The sequence below is a fragment of the Petromyzon marinus genome, chromosome 20 (genome assembly GCF_048934315.1).
Source record: "Petromyzon marinus isolate PM22_M1 ecotype Great Lakes invasive population chromosome 20, UKy_Petmar_22M1.pri1.0, whole genome shotgun sequence".
NCBI lineage: Eukaryota > Metazoa > Chordata > Hyperoartia > Petromyzontiformes > Petromyzontidae > Petromyzon > Petromyzon marinus.
In genome coordinates, this window is record NC_133686.1 from 9009098 (window position 1) to 9025709 (window position 16612).

Here is a 16612-nt window from a genome sequence, read left to right on the forward strand (position 1 = left end):
TGCACACAAACATGTGCACACAAACATGCGCACACAAACATGCACACACAAACATGCGCACACAAACATGCGCACACAAACATGTGCACACAAACATGTGCACACAAACATGCGCACACAAACATGTGCACACAAACATGTGCACACAAACATGTGCACACAAACATGCGCACACAAACATGCGCACACAAACATGTGCACACAAACATGTGCACACGTGTGCACGCAAACATGTGCACACGTGTGCACACAAACATGTGCACACGTATGCACACAAACATGCGCACACAAACATGTGTACACAAACATGTGCACACTTGTGCATTCCGAACACAAAAACAAAGATCCCCCATATAGCCTTTGTATCGGACTGTTGGGGAAAATATCATGAGCACACACCTATGCAGGCCGGCTCGGCACACGAGTGGGCGGGTGGCCGACACGATAAACAGCCGCCTTTGTCTCCCCAGTCCCGATGCTTAGATACCTCACCAGGGCAAGCCCCAAACCAATTCAGATATTTGCAACTTTTATTGGTCGTGAGCGGGAATCGAACTCGGGTCGTCAGGTTCATAGCGCAATGCGCATAAACATTACACTACAGTATAACAACAAAATACAAAGATCCCCCGTATAGCCTTCACAGACTGTTGGGGCAAATTCTGTTAGCGAGCCCCTATGAAGGCCGGCACGAGAGGGCTGAGTGGCCAACAACATGCCTGGCCGCCTCCCAAGTGGCAATGTTTACGCGCCACACCAGGTACTCATTTGAGGCTGAGTCGACCTAGCGGAGGCCCAGGACCGGTGCGGATATTCGTCACTGGTGTTGGCCGTGAGCGAGAACCGAACTCGTGTCGCCAGGTCCGTAGCACAGCATGCTAACCGCTACACTACCGCTCCCCACACATCTGAATACAACCGCAAAGACAAACACACACACACAACTATCAAGCACATAAGATCCTAATATCCTTAAGACCCTGTCTTATATGCCACGGTTGTTCAATCGCAGAGCGAAGTTTTCCTCCACCACAATAACCAATAACTGATAGTCAGGAACAATTTCTATAATTCCCCTGTTCATTCAATAAGTTTCCATTACCAGCCCAGAGTATGCTTTGTACAGTAATGGCAGGGTGCCCACTTCCTTCTGTCTCGATTGCAAATAAAATATATATATAATCCCAATTATTTTCAAATGCCAATTATTTTCAAATGCCAATTATTTTCTCAAGGAAGCCTCACTGAGTCTCGGAGACTTTTTTCAACAAGGTCCTACATTCGGGATAGTTGGCCAATTATATAAAAGACATTGTTTGGTATGTGCGAGGAAGTTAGAGCACTTGCGAGAAAACCCACAGATACGAGGAAAAAAGCTCTCAAAGGTCTGCACAGGCAGAGTTAATTCACTGCTGTATGGCCATTTCCAGGCTGCTAACTTGTGTCACCTTCTGACCACACTTCACGGCCATCCTCACATTTAGAGATGTTATTATTATCATGCTCGGGCTCGGTATAAGGTCAAACATCCATCTGAAATGTTTTCATTTTTTGAGAACTCATCAGTGACTGCAATGACACCATCACTTTGGATTTATAGCCAAAGTATAAAAGGGCCCTATTTGAAACAGATCCATCAACATTTGTTATTTTAATTTTATTTCACTTCACACGATTCACCAAACCAGAAAATAATTATTTTTAGCAGTTTTGTTGTAAATGTGCTGAACTGCTTGGATGTGTCCCTGGATGGAATTTGCCTTGAATGTCAGGCATCCCAAGGACCATGACATACTGATGAGACGCAGATGAGTGAAACCCGATCCAGGGTTTTCCTTGCTTAAGCAAATGCTCCAGGAGAACATTGATTTTACAAGACTCATTGAGAACATGTGATTGTTCTCATTATTTGGTTAGTCGATGGACTAAAATTACATTCAATTTTGTTCAGTGAACAAACCTTTTGATATATATATTTTAATTAATATACATTTTTAAACATCTCGTCCTTTAGAGTTTTGGGCCATTGGAACATGACTGTATCCAAGACCAATATCTCCCTGTATTCCTCTCTCGACTTATTTGTGTCCTCCACTTCATCTCTCACCTCATGAGTGTTTGACAAGCAAGCAAAGATATATGTTATGTTACACCTTTGGTGAAATTTGGGCTACGTGTTTGTGACACATTCAAATGTTTTTGTCTCACTGGGAAACAGCAGTGCAGTGACCAACGAGAAAAAAATATTACCTTTTGCTGCAATGGCCCCTTGACCTCTTCAACACATGTATGATGAAGAAACAGATGCCATCAACATGGAGGAAGGCAAGAGTCACAGCTCTGCCCAGACCAGGGAAAGACCATTCATCACCAAAAAGCTACAGAACGATCTCCCTCCTTAGCATCACTTACAAACCCTACGAACGCCTTATCCTGCGAAGAATTCACCTCTGGTAGATCTCACACTCATACGAGACCAAGCGGGCTTCAGGCCCGGGCCGATCCTGTGCAGGCCAACTACTAAACCTCACACAGTACATCGAAGATGGTTACCAACAGGAGATGATCACAGGCGCAGCGTTTGTTGATCTGTCTGCTGCATATGACACTGTTCAACACCGGCATCTTGAGGCACAAACTGTATCTCATAAGTGGCGACCTAGACCTTCGCCAGACCATGCGTAGCCTCCTAGAGAAAAGACGCTTCAACGTGGAACTAAAGGGGCAGACACGTAGATGGCGTTCTCAAAACAATGGCTTACCACAAAGCAGTGTGGCTCGCCCCACTTTTATTTAATATCTGCACCAACGATCAGCCACTTCCTGCTGAATGCCAGCGGTTTATCCTATGCTGACGACCTCTGTGGCACCACACAGCAGAGGAATTTCGAGAACACAGAGAAGATCCTGGAGAGGGCACTGGACAAGATGTCAAGATAGTACCTAAATAATCATCTCAAACCCAACCCGAGTAAAACCCAATTATGTGCCTTGCACCTGAGAAATCGGGATGCAGAGCGACACCTGAATGTCACCTGGGGAGACCAGAGCCTCGGACACCAGAGTCACCCAGTGCACCTCGGGGTAACACTGGATCGTATACTCAGCTACAAAAAGCACACATTAAATACAAACGCCAAGGTCAACATACGAAACAACATTTGGGCGAAAGCTCGCAAATTCAAAGTGGGGAGCACTTCCATCCAGTCTACGCGCCACTGCCTTAGCACTGTGTTTATCCGTGGCTGAATATGTAAACGTCGACACCGCCCTAAATGGCACGTGCAGACTCATATCAGGGGTGCCTGAGAGACACCCCTGTCCCCTGCCTGTATGCAGCACTGTCTGGCATAGCGCCCCCTAACGTCAGGAGGAGGGTAGCAGGTGACCACGACCGGCAAGTCAGATTGGGGACGTCCGTCATCCGCTTCGTGGCCATCAGCCAGCACCACCGTCGTCTGTCATCGAAAAACAGCTTATTGTGCTCCAATGTACCACTGACCACATCACCGGAATATACTAGAACGTCCCTCTGGCAAAAATAATGGGAAAAATCGAGTGACAAAACTGGTGAATGGAGCCGACGAGGAGTCACCCCCCAGTGAGGAGCTCGCGCCTGACTCCATTTCCAAATGGCTCACATGGTGGAGCCCAAACAGACTGAGAGTGGGTCTGAGCAGATGCAACGCTCTCGTTAAATCATCGGGGGCTTCTACACAACTGACCCAATCTCCTTGTCAGGAGAAGCAAACCACATGAATCATCTCCTGAGATGCCCTGCAGCACTCCTCAAGATTTGTCAATGCCAACACCAGAAGCAGTGGCCTATGCAGAATATTTGGCAAAGACAATAGAGGTTTGACAGGAGACACGACGAAGACCTTTTACTGCATACCTCGATCACCATAAACACCCCCCACCATCAGCACCGCCCCCCCCCCCCCCACGCCCTCCACTTCCCCTGCACTATTGTGCTACTCCACAAAGAAATTACCACTTAAGCACCGAAATCATGCATGCTACTGCAGGCATTCCAGAGACAAACACACATTTGAATTTTCTTTATGGGGAAAAAAAATATCATTATGAAGTGAATCGCAGCAAGCAGTAGAAAATTGGGACGCGGAATCAAGCTGTTACTAATTTAAATTTCCATTATTTTGAACAAAGTCATAACGCGTTGCAGAAAAATATGCTTCCCAAAATGAGGTATTAGTGAATGCGATCAAGCGAATGCAGTGAGTCGCAGTTGTGGCACGTTTTATAACTTGATAGCCATGCGTACATTTTACAAGTTTCGACCATCGCGTTACCATCACATGCTTTAACTTTAGAAAATTACGCGACGAGGTCCTCATCATCCACCTCTTCAGCGCATTGCACTTCGTAAAATCGCTGGCAGCATTGTCTGTCTGCAGGGAGGATTTAACCCCGTTTCAAGCCATAAGGTGGGCCAAATACTAATTAGCGACTGTTTACCGGAGACTGAAATTAACATCTCACATTTTCCCAAATGTGAAATATGCATGAGCATCTGCTTCAAAATGTAATAACATGTAAAAAAAAAGTGTAACGTATACAGCGCTTGATAATTTATGCACCTTTGTTTACATTTTTACATTATTTATCACAGATAGCGACAACTTGTACTGGAATCTTGTAGATAAGATGAGCCGTTAGTAAGGCGCATTTCATCCGTAGATCCCAATGCATCCATGTGAGTTTTCAAGACAGGCTTGAATATTATCTAAGTGGATCGCTTTAAATCGGTTGCCTCAGAAAGCCTCGCTGCAGCTTCAACCCTGATAATTATCAATAGAAGGCTTCTTGGAATTTAAGACAAAAACAGTCCTTTGAAAATATTTGCATGAGGCAGAAAACCGTAGTGCTCAGAGAAAACCCACACAGATGATGATGAGATATATACTGTGTACCCAAACTCCAGTGCACACGTACTGGACATCTACTCATTCGTTGATTCATTAAATTACACTAATTGTTCTGCCTCAAATCATGCCTTACCATTCAATTATTTACGTATGCCAATTATACGCAGATTATATGTTCTTGTTGTTGTAAGGTTCCAGCATATGGTTTGAAAAATGATAGTAACAGCATTAGAATGTTATATATGGGCCAATTATACGTTTAAGCTAACGAGGCAAACACAACCGTACGAGAAATATATTAAGACATGAGAAACAACAGATAAGAGATGGCAAACATTTGATGAAATTAGACGAAATAATCATTCAATCTCAATGCAACCAGGATTCCTGATTAATGGCTGTGGGCTGAGTGGTTTAACCATGACATGCCTAACACACAATGTGTCGGAAACCTACTTTCTGTACTGTGTCTTGGCGGGACCTTCTTTATCCTACGGACAAGTGCCTCAATCGAGCCATCGCCACCTCCGAGGTTAAAAGAAAAAAACAGGATACAGTGAGGGAAAAAAGTATTTGATCCCCTGCTGATTTTGTACGTTTGCCCACTGACAAAGAAATGATCAGTCTATAATTTTAATGGTAGGTTTATTTGAACAGTGAGAGACAGAATAACAACAAAACAATCCAGAAAAACGCATGTCAAAAATATTATCAATTGATTTGCATTTTAATGAGGGAAATAAGTATTTGACCCCCTCTCAATCAGAAAGATTTCTGGCTCCCAGGTGTATTTTATACAGGTAACGAGCTGAGATTAGGAGCACACTCTTAAAGGGAGTGCTCTTAATCTCAGCTTGTTACCTGTATAAAAGACACCTGTCCACAGAAGCAATCAATCAATCAGATTCCAAACTCTCCACCATGGCCAAGACCAAAGAGCTCTCCAAGGATGTTAGGGACAAGATTATAGACCTACATAAGGCTGGAATGGGCTACAAGACCATTGCCAAGCAGCTTGGTGAGAAGGTGACAATAGTTGGTGCGATTATTCGCAAATGGAAGAAACACAAAAGAACTGTCAATCTCCCTCGGCCTGGGGCTCCATGCAAGGTCTCACCTCGTGGAGTTGCAATGATCATGAGAACGGTGAGGAATCAGCCCAGAACTACATGGGAGGATCTTGCCAATGATCTCAAGGCAGCTGGGACCATAGTCACCAAGAAAACAATTGGTAACACACTACGCCATGAAGGACTGAAATCCTACAGCACCCGCAAGGTCCCCCTGCTCAAGAAAGCACATATACATGCCCGTCTGAAGTTTGCCAATTAACATCTGATTGATTCAGAGGACAACTGGGTGAAAGTGTTGTGGTCAGATGAGACCAAAATGGAGCTCTTTGGCATCAACTCAACTCGCCGTGTTTGGAGGAGGAGGAATGCTGCCTATGACCCCAAGAACACCATCCCCACCATCAAACATGGAGGTGGAAACATTATGCTTTAGGGGTGTTTTTCTGCTAAGGGGACAGGACAACTTCACCGCATCAAAGGGACGATGGACGGGGCCATGTACCATCAAATCTTGGGTGAGAACCTCCTTCCCTCAGCCAGGGCATTGCAAATGGGTCGTGGATGGGTATTCCAGCATGACAATGACCCAAAACACACGGCCAAGGCAACAAAGGAGAGGATCAAGAAGAAGCACATTAAGGTCCTGGAGTGGCCTAGCCAGTCTCCGGACCTGAATCCCATAAAGAATCTGTGGAGGGAGTTGAAGGTTCGAGTTGCCAAACGTCAGCCTCGAAACCTTAATGACTTGGAGAAGATCTGCAAAGAGGAGTGGGACAAAATCCCTCCTGAGATGTGTGCAAACCTGGTGGCCAACTACAAGAAATGTCTGACCTCTGTGATTGCCAACAAGGGTTTTGCCACCAAGTACTAAGTCATGTTTTGCAGAGGGGTAAAATACTTTTTTCCCTCATTAAAATGCAAATCAATTTATAACATTTTTGACATGCGTTTTTCTGGATTTTGTTGTTGTTATTCTGTCTCTCACTGTTCAAATAAACCTACCATTAAAATTATAGACTGATCATTTCTTTGTCAGTGGGCAAACGTACAAAATCAGCAGGGGATCAAATACTCTTTTCCCTCACTGTATGTCACGAGATGAAGAATATCTCACAACGCCAGCAGAGGGGGGAACTACGTGTGAATGCATTGTCTTGAGTGGGGCGTTATAATTACGCAATCCTGGGAAAACAAAGATAGGTGCCAACCCTAGTGGCATGAGGAATCATCTGACCAGGTGGCGCTATGGTAATCAACTCGCCTGTTGAAAGTTGCCAGTGCCAAATCCTGGGTGGAGGGTTGACTCTGCCTCATCTTCTTCGACTGATCACAGTTGACTTTGTGCGAAGTCAACTGTGATCACCCTAGAGATAGACTGGCCCCATCCTATGAAAAGACTGTCAAAGAAACGGAACGCACGCCGAGTCATTGGCAGGAATAACTGAGTGCCCAATGCACGCGTTTCTCGGAGAAATGCCAGCGAATCACCTCACTATCCTGGAAGCCACTGAACATCAGCCGCCTCACCTAACCACGAAACTGTTAACAACCGTTGACTTTGAATCTCCATGAACAAGAATAAGACTTGCCCCCACCCAGGGAATGTGACCTGAAAAAGTAGACGATTCCGTGAAAAAAAACCAGGACGGATGACAAGTGAGCCCGCGGTGGCGCGTGGGAAGAGTGCACCTGATCCACAAAGCTGATGGCATCCTGGATGTTGAGTCGGTGATAAACGTCCCAGATCTCGCTCTTGTTTCGCCGGGCGGACTGCCGCATCAGCAGGCGGCTCAGGTGCCGCTTGTCAAACTGCTCAAACCTACGGTGGCAGCAGCAGCGGCAATGGCAATGGAAAAAAAAAACCGTGCAAGCACCACCATCACGACCAGAATGAGCAGTGGCAGAAATATGCCGGTGTACGACGCTGATTCCATACCGGCACTTCTCACAACACCCAAGCGCCTGCAGTGTACGGGCACTCTGCAGAATTGTTCCTTTCCCAACGCGACGATGATTCCACAGAGGAGGCATGGCAGTGAACGTGGGTTGCAGGATGAATAGGTTTCATTACAGCGACTTCGAAATTGCCATCCCGGAGCGCTGGGCAAGATTGTATACAAAATATTACACTGTGTCCATTAAGTCGCCATCCATTATTACAGCCTCCGTAACGTAAGCAAAGATTTTTCATGAGACAATACAGTCATGTATTTAAGCAGAAGACAAATTATACGCGTTAAAATAACCATTATCCATTATTGAAGAATGATGTGTAGACAGCAGAGGTGGTGTGGTGGTTAGAGACCTCCGATTAGCATGGTTGGCTACGTATGGTGCAAAATAAGTTCAACATTCATACATACAGCACCTGGCTGTGGCTAACATTAGTGGTTATATTTTGATTTAAAGCTTTCGTGACTGCAGTAATTCATATTATTAGCTCTTTCGGTAAAGTCACGTTGAAGGGAAACAATAAAATAATAATATATATAAAACAATAAAAATTCTCACGACGTTTCGACCATAACACAAACGGTCATCATCAGGTGTGAAAACCAACGGCAAGAAATAAACTGCCAAATCGCTGCCCGTGGTGCTAACGTTTTTGTAAATAAATACAAACACCCTTTGAAAATAAATAAATAAATGGGGACCGCCACTTCTTTCAAATGTTTCTTGCCGTTGGTTTTCACACCTGATGATGACCGTTTGTGTTATGGTCGAAACGTCGTAAGAATTTTTATTGTTTTATATATATTATTTTATTGTTTCCCTTCAACGTGACTTTACCGAAAGAGCTAAGAATATTAGTGGTTATATTTGAACACATACTGGGTAGGATGAATACTTTGTTTGAGAAGTGTCATTCCTCTAGCGGCTCTAGCCCTTCACACGTCCGCCATGGTATTGTTGATGCACATCTTCTTGAGATTTAAGAGTCCCAGGCGATTATTAATATCTGGGTGCGATGATAAAGAATGCTTCAGCTGAGTGCCGTTGAAGATCACTCAAAGCTTTTGAAATAACAACAAACTTGAGTATGGTACATAAGGAATATGTTGTCAACATTTCAACCATACTGTCTAATTATAATACCGCCATGATATATGACACCATTACACGCATACTGTATACATTACAGTATGTAATGTATACAGTATACCCTGCAGCCAATCTCCCAGTGCTCCACTGGGGTCCACTTTACTCCAGTGGCCAGGGTGCTGCTACGGGGTCCACTTTCTGCCCCGCCTCCTCCCCTCCCCCCTACTGCCGAGGCCTACTATATAACCTCGTGCCACGGCAGATCTCTCGTCTACTTCAGCAGTTTGTTCTTGCTGTGGTTGTCCCTCCTGATGACGATTGCTAGTGTTGCGATCGAAACGTCGTGATCTGTTATTTTCCTACCTACGTGACTTTGCCGGAAGAACCAAAGAGTATGTATACATTACCCAAGTGTTAATTTCTCACCGTAATCATCTTACTTTAAACTCACTATTTTGTCCTCTGGGTGTGTTTGCCCCCCCCCCCCCATCGTCATAGGGATGTATAATTTCCACCACTGGCTCAGGCCTGTAAAGAGGAGATTAGCACCACCTCGATGATCATTTGATCAGGAAGTCACTTTGACTTAATTTTCGTTCACTACCGATCCAGCCAGTCGCTGCTATGGTCTGTGCGCTACACTTACCATTGGTTGGGAGCAAAGTTCATATCTCGATCGGGGGTCGACTCAGCCGATAATCCATCTGGAGTCAATAAAACCGCCTCCACTTTAGGGTATTGAACAGTAGTCATCATGGATTAAAAAAAAACTGGTCCAGAATTTGCTGTTTGAGCAAGGAGGCACATTCATTTAATTTTGGATGTATCTTATTTGTATTCTTCGGCTTGTGCGGCGCCGCTGATAGTACAACATCTGTTGCCCATCGCTAGTTGTGCTGAGAACGTGATACTGGGCCTTCTCCATGAACTCCTGCAGTCCATCAAAGCCGTTTGTGGCAGGGAGTTCCAGGAATCTGACCCAGCGACGGTGAAGGAGCGGGTTGGTAGATCGCACAAATGCTGTGAAACTGCCTTCCCGTGGGCGTTGAGGTGCCATACCCTGGCTCGCCAGGAAAAGGTGGTACAGCAAGTGCACTAGTCGCCATCTGTTTCTCTCTGTACGGGGATAGAGTGTTGCCCCCTCGCACCCATGGGTTTTCTCCAGTTGCTCCGGTTTCCTTCCACTTGTATAATAAACACTCATTCATTGACCAAAGACATTTTAAATTAAAAAAACACAATGTAGAGAAGAACCCTCTTGAAAACAGTCTAATGACTCAGTGTGGCTTTCCTGGATAAATAAGTAAAACATTTAACTTTAATTATTAGTATAAACGTCCGGGTGTACCGCTGGTAGTGCAGTCACTTCACAGTCACGTGCTGCTGTAATCCATCTCCCCTTTTTTGTTGATCCCTTGTGTGTGCTCCCAATGCCTCAAAGACCTTTTTCATCACCAGTTTGTTCATCAGCTATCATTCACTGGGTCCACCCTAAGCTGCATCCACTGCACAAACCATGACAGATGCGGATACCTGATGCACAAATGGAAAGTTACAAAAACTCTCCAGTGTGCGACTGTGGTCATCCAGAACAGACCGCACAAGGTATAACGACCCAAAGCCCAATCCACAAATACGAAGGAGACATCGCAGCGATGATGATGCACCACTCCACTGCTCCTGACGCGGTTGTCTCGCTTGACCACCTGGATGTAAAATGATAGTTGTTGCTCTGCACCTACATCAGCCGTACGAAAGAGGAAGAAGATTCACTGGGTTTCCAGAAAGAAGCAGCACTAATAAATCAACTCACCTGATTCTAAATGTGCTCTAGTTTTATTCTGAGCCGAGTAGCCTCCTATTGTGCAAAACGGAACACTGCTTCTCTTTGACGGACACTATTAGCATTGTGCAATGTTATTATTCCATCTTTTTTTTTTCAGAACAGCCCCCGAAATGTCTGTAATTGGATGGAATCTGTCATGTGCAGCTTACAGTATTCTGACTGAAAAATGTGTTCACTGCATCCCAAATGCATTAACTTTATGAAACATAAACGATACCACAGTATGCATTTTTTACCACTGTTCACAAGTAGGATACTTTTCTTTTAGCTGCAAGGACATGTGCATTTCCTATCTATTCTATCAACTTTCCAAAAAAAACTTGCCCTTCATATTAATGCCACTTATTTACATACAAAAGCAATTTGGAAACAGATTAATTGCATCTGGTGTGGTGTATACAGATTAATTTCCATCATAGGAATACCAAATGGTGTTCTGTGAGAACATTAGATTGTTTATTAATGTAATCAAACACCTTTACGTCGTGAACATTGGTTCGAATTTATATCTGCATGTGCTCCATTCCAGTAAAGTACTTTAATTATCAGTTCACTAGTGTCCACGTGTGAATAGAACGAAGATCATAGCTCCATGATGTAAGAGGTCAAAAACACGCAGATTGTTGTGTATTCCTGTGCATTGATTTGTATCATTATTCCATGAAACGATCGTGGTGGAAAATATTAATAAATAAAACAACGTGAGACAATGCAGCAAATAGATTTACATAAAAACCCACAAGGCACACAAATAACACTCCCTGCCATCTCGAAACAACCAGTGCAAAGAAAACAAGAGAATCTCAGCGTATTTTCTCTGACCAATGTTCCAGTTTGTACACACAGAAGTGACCGAGTTGTTTCCCCAAAAACATTTGTTCTACTTAGTGTGTGGGTGCAACAAGTCCACTCTGCAGAAGATTGCACAATGCCATGATTTGATAATTGTCCAACCATTGAAACTGCTGACCTATCTATCATAAGCTAATTAAGATATATACGTGGATCTAATAAATGCAAGCACGGAGCTTTGTTGTGCGGTGTGAGTGCTGAGCATGTGCATGCACACCATGAAACTTTACTCAAGGCTTTTGTCCAAAAACAAAAAGGTAAAAATGCGTTCAGTAATTCCACACACAAACAGGGCTCTGACCCAGCATGTGACGGCGTTCAATAGGAAAACCAGAGTTTGTAAATAAACAGCAACAATTGATTAGCACAAAAAAATTAAAATCACTATGATTATTCAAGCTTGATGTGATTCAAGCACAAATATATAACAAATAAATGATACTGTAAACAATTTGTTTTTATTTTACCAGACAATGCCCACTGAGCTATAGAGCTATTTTTCAGAAGCGACCCGTCCACAACTGCCAGCTCAACAACGTGGCTTATCACGTGGTCATTTACAGCAGACACATACTCTAAACAACAACTCTGTGGTTGTTAGGAACAAATTCCACAACCGTGTTTCCTCACCCGAAGCATAGCAACATCTTGAAGTGCAAAGGATACGTGAATCAGGATTTTGCAATTCTATCAAATGCATCGAAGCCCCGCGTGAGAAGGGTAGCGTTGCTTTTACTCACTTGTCCCTCCAGTAGTGATGCCCGTACTCTCCGGCCACATCCTCGATGGCCGCGAGAATGTGGTCAAATGCCTACATCAAAAGAAACCAGAGTGGAAACGTAAAAAAACAACAACTCCCAATTACTTCGCTGCATTTGTCCAGAAAAACAAGACAAAGGATGTCATAGAGAGATGTACAAATACATCAATATTGCTGTTTGATGTTGAACAGGACCCCATCGTATATTTGGAATGCTCTTGCCAATAATATCTGGTTACCCAGCGGCGTTTGTCTCACAAGCCTGGCTCTGCCGACGAGACCCTGAACCTATTCAGAGTTTGCTTGCTGAAAAAAATACGCTGCTGGATAATGTTGGTCTGGAAAGAATATAGGGTGCAATATTAACACATTTAATTTTATTTATACGTGAAGACAGAGCAGAGTTCTGCTTATATATTTTCATAAGTTAATCGACTGATATCGATTACAATGTTCGCATCAGCCACGTAAAACTGTGCTTGCAAGAATCAATTCCTCTACTTCAATCGGTTCACGGCACACGCTGCTTCCACTAAAGGCGGCTACATTCACCAGGATGGGACGAGACAAAAGTAAAGAATAGATTTTCTTTGAACAATTCGATGACTCGCAAAGGAAGGGTGGGAACTTAAATTACAGGTTTACATTTTTAGGCGAGTCAAGGCTCAAACTTGCCCTATTCGAAAATGACACTACAAATTATGCAATTAGGATCACAAACACAGTCGCAATAATAGCTCCCTACTGGCAGATTCATTCCCCCCCAGAGGTCGCTCTTGCATATGTGACTATCCTGGCCTATTGAATTCTCACCTGGATAAACAAATGAACTAAATATAATTTAGTGGAGGCCAATAACAATCCCATGTTTGAGGCCGGGTTGACTTTGCATGGACGTACGTACGTTGAACTTCTTTCGCACCATACGTACGCAGCCCACCATGCCGATCGGAGGTGCGGGGGAAGGACAACAAACTAAACACACGAAAAAAACTTGTGGGAAGTCCAGCAATGGGCCAGGTAAAAGTGATAACTGATGTATATGGCAAGAAAAGCTTTGTCTTTGTATATTTCCTGTAAGCTAAAGGTCAGCGTGCAGCTCTGCTGTTATTTAAACCCATACTGCTGGTGAAGAGTCTATATTAGAGAGGGCCCGAGAGAGCACCTCTGGAAGGTATTCGGCCTACTCTTCCATCCTGACCAGATATCACGGAGGAGCGGGGAGTACCCACAATTTACCTCACCACACGCGAGCTGGCAGGTCGACAGAGTTACCGCGAAGATTCAATCTCCCGTGCCGAGAGGTCGAAACGAACCACCGACCTCGGTGTTGCAAGTCCGGTGTGCGAACCATTACACCACGTATTGACATTTGTTATATAAGAACTGAAAATACCACGTCTCTTTTTTGGCAATCATTAAAAGCACTTGCCCCAGAAGTCTGCACAGCTCAATAGGAGCTCTTTGTCCATGAGTCTATGTGTAAGTGTGTGTGTGTGCGAGTTGTGGGGAGCGGCAGTGCAGCGGTTAGAGCGCTGAGCGAGGAAACCGGCAATCCGAGTTAGATTCCCGCTCACGGTCAACAGCGGTGGCAATCATCTGAATTGGGTCCAGGGCCTCTCCTAGGTCGACTCAGCCTTTAATGAGTACCTGCATGCGATGTGTAAACATCGCCACTTGCAACACAAAGGCGTCCGGGCCAGGCGCTGGCCACTCAGCCCTCTGTTATGCCGTGCCGGCCTTCATAGGTGCTGCTCGCTAACAGCACTTGCCCCACAAGTCAGTTCAGGTTACACGGGGGATCTTTTGTCTTTGTGTTTGGGCAAGGTACTCTCTCGTGCAGCTCCTCGGTCAGCGTCGGCTCTCGCTCCTCGCTCCTCTTCACCTTCAGCCACTTGACGAGCGGCTTGATGGTCAGACCCTGCAGACACGGGCCGCACTGGATAAAGACCCGCCGCTCACTTTTCGACGATTATTCATAGCCTACAGCCCATTGTTAACCGACCGCTGGATGTAGGTCTCGCCACGCTGACCATGCTTCACCGTGCTGGTCATCACGCTGTACTGACCAGCAAGGTGAAGTATGGTCATGCTGTTCGTATGACCATACTTCACTACGCCGGCCAATGCATGATAGCCAGGCAAGGAAAACGAAAACAGATTGCCGGTTTGATGCAGTGCGCTAACCACTGCACCACAACTCCCACTACATTATAAGAATAATTTTTTCCCCTTTTTTTCTGGCAACAAAACTGAAACCTTTTTTTTTTACAAGGAATCATGTCTGCATTAACCACAGTACTTGTGGTCAGAATGCAAACATTGTCAATAATAAAATGCATTACCAATGCAAACAACTGCAATGTGCAAGTGAATAAGATGTTCGGTGCAGTTGTGGACTTTTGTGATACGATTCGGATAAGGTTAAGCAATAAACGTTATTTTTTTAATGAGAACTACATTCTCAGTGTTCAAAATTGCATTAGCAGATATGAAACATTTACGCCCTTTAAAAAAAGTGTCACGCGGAACTTTTATGGATTGTATTTTGAAATGTGCTATCCACTACCTGTTAACAAATGCACGTATATACAGTACATGTACAAGTCACCAGTTGACATTTCAAATACTACTAGAGGACTACTTAGCAGTTCAAGTGTTACATCACAATAAGTGTGTGCAGTACACTGGGGGGAATGAAAAAAATAACACACATTTACCAGATCTCTGTACTGGGTCTCACCAGTTTAACTATATCATACAGGGGTGCTTCAAAAACATGTTAACACTTACATGGAAAAATAACGGATAATACACTGTAACATGATAACAAATTTCATGTTAATAGCTTAAAAAAAGTCAAAGAGTCTCCACTTGTTCGCCATCATTGCCAACACGTGCCTGGAATCTTCCCCAGGTGGTCTCCAGAACCCGGAGGCAGCACATCTCACGTGGTATTGTTGCAAATTCTCAAAAGTGTTAACAAAAAAATTGATGAAGCACCCTGTATTATACCTCGTACAATCTTTCTAAATGCGTTTGTGATTTTTTTGTTTGTTTTACAAGAAACATCAGCTTTCATCCGCTGCGATTGGAAGTGTTGTTTAAAAAAAAACCCCGTCCCTGACAAGTAGACCCGTTAAATGTCGAACGCTTGCGTTGCTTAGCGTCTGCGGTATTTAAAAGGCAAACAGCAGCAACCAGCGCAACTGTTGGAGAAGGTGGGGGAGTCAAGTGCGGCGTTTCATGAGAATGAAGGTAAAGATAAAAGTGCAGGGGTGACGGCGAGGCTCCGTTGCACCACCACTGAAGCCTTCCACTTTCCACTGATATTTTTCCATCTCCTCCGCACTGCCCAAAGAAAGATATCAATAGGTGCCATCGTGGATATTTGTGGGTAATAGTTTAATGACAAGGATGTACTCTTGTCGCAAAAAAACAAAATCCTTGCAAAAGCATTTTAAAAAAACAAGTCTTGAAAAATGTGGTACGCAAAATATTAGTTCATCGAATTGTCTTGATATCAATTCGTATGTCAAAAGAATAACACAACACATGTGATTTGAAATATTGTTCCATGACTACTTGTACATTTTTCTGTGATAAAAACAAAGTACAACTTTACCGGTAGTGACAGGGCACATTTTTTTATTTGGTAAGTCATTGCGTTTGTGCATTGCGCGATGTTCGGAAGTAGCACATGATTGCGATACGTGCACTGAATCCGTCCACACTCTGCCGGTGAGACATGGAAGAGGCAAAACCGGTACAGAGTTTATTTGCTTAAACCATCTTATAGCAAAAACACAACACCAAATTCTCCCCCTTCTTTAAACCCTGGAAGTCGCGAGATGTTAACTACCTCGCCCGGTATACAGGAGGTCGTCGAACCTGGCGCCTCTTGTAGATTTCGAGTTTGCACGTCTGTCTCTCTCCCTTGTGGCCGTGTGGATTTTTCTCTGGGTCCTACGGATTTTCCCCTCCACATTTATAATCAACGTGCGTTTAGAGTATAAGCCGACTTGCTTGAGCTATCATTTGTGGCCAGGTTGCTTCCACAAAAAGAGCCACATAGCTTAGTGGGCCTTACCTGGTAAAATAAACAAAATTTTGGTTTTAGTTTGCACGGGGCTCGTGTTGAATTATAATT

At 44.1% G+C, this 16612-nt stretch overlaps 1 protein-coding gene across 6 annotated transcripts in view; it reads right to left on the reverse strand.

Moving 5' to 3' along the window:
• The window catches only part of LOC116944128 (sodium/hydrogen exchanger 3-like), a 125847-nt gene that overhangs the window by 16592 nt on the left and 92643 nt on the right, over positions 1–16612 (reverse strand). For all 6 annotated transcript variants that reach the window (XR_012942355.1, XM_032957579.2, XM_032957580.2 and 3 more), the window contains 3 exons: positions 14294–14383; positions 12443–12513; positions 7652–7781 (listed from right to left, as the gene is read on the reverse strand). Coding sequence is in view for 5 of the 6 variants with exons in the window: in XM_032957579.2 (XP_032813470.2) it covers positions 7652–7781; positions 12443–12513; positions 14294–14383 (291 nt within the window). In the remaining variant the exon portion in view is untranslated. The remainder of the gene's footprint in view (positions 1–7651; positions 7782–12442; positions 12514–14293; positions 14384–16612) is intronic.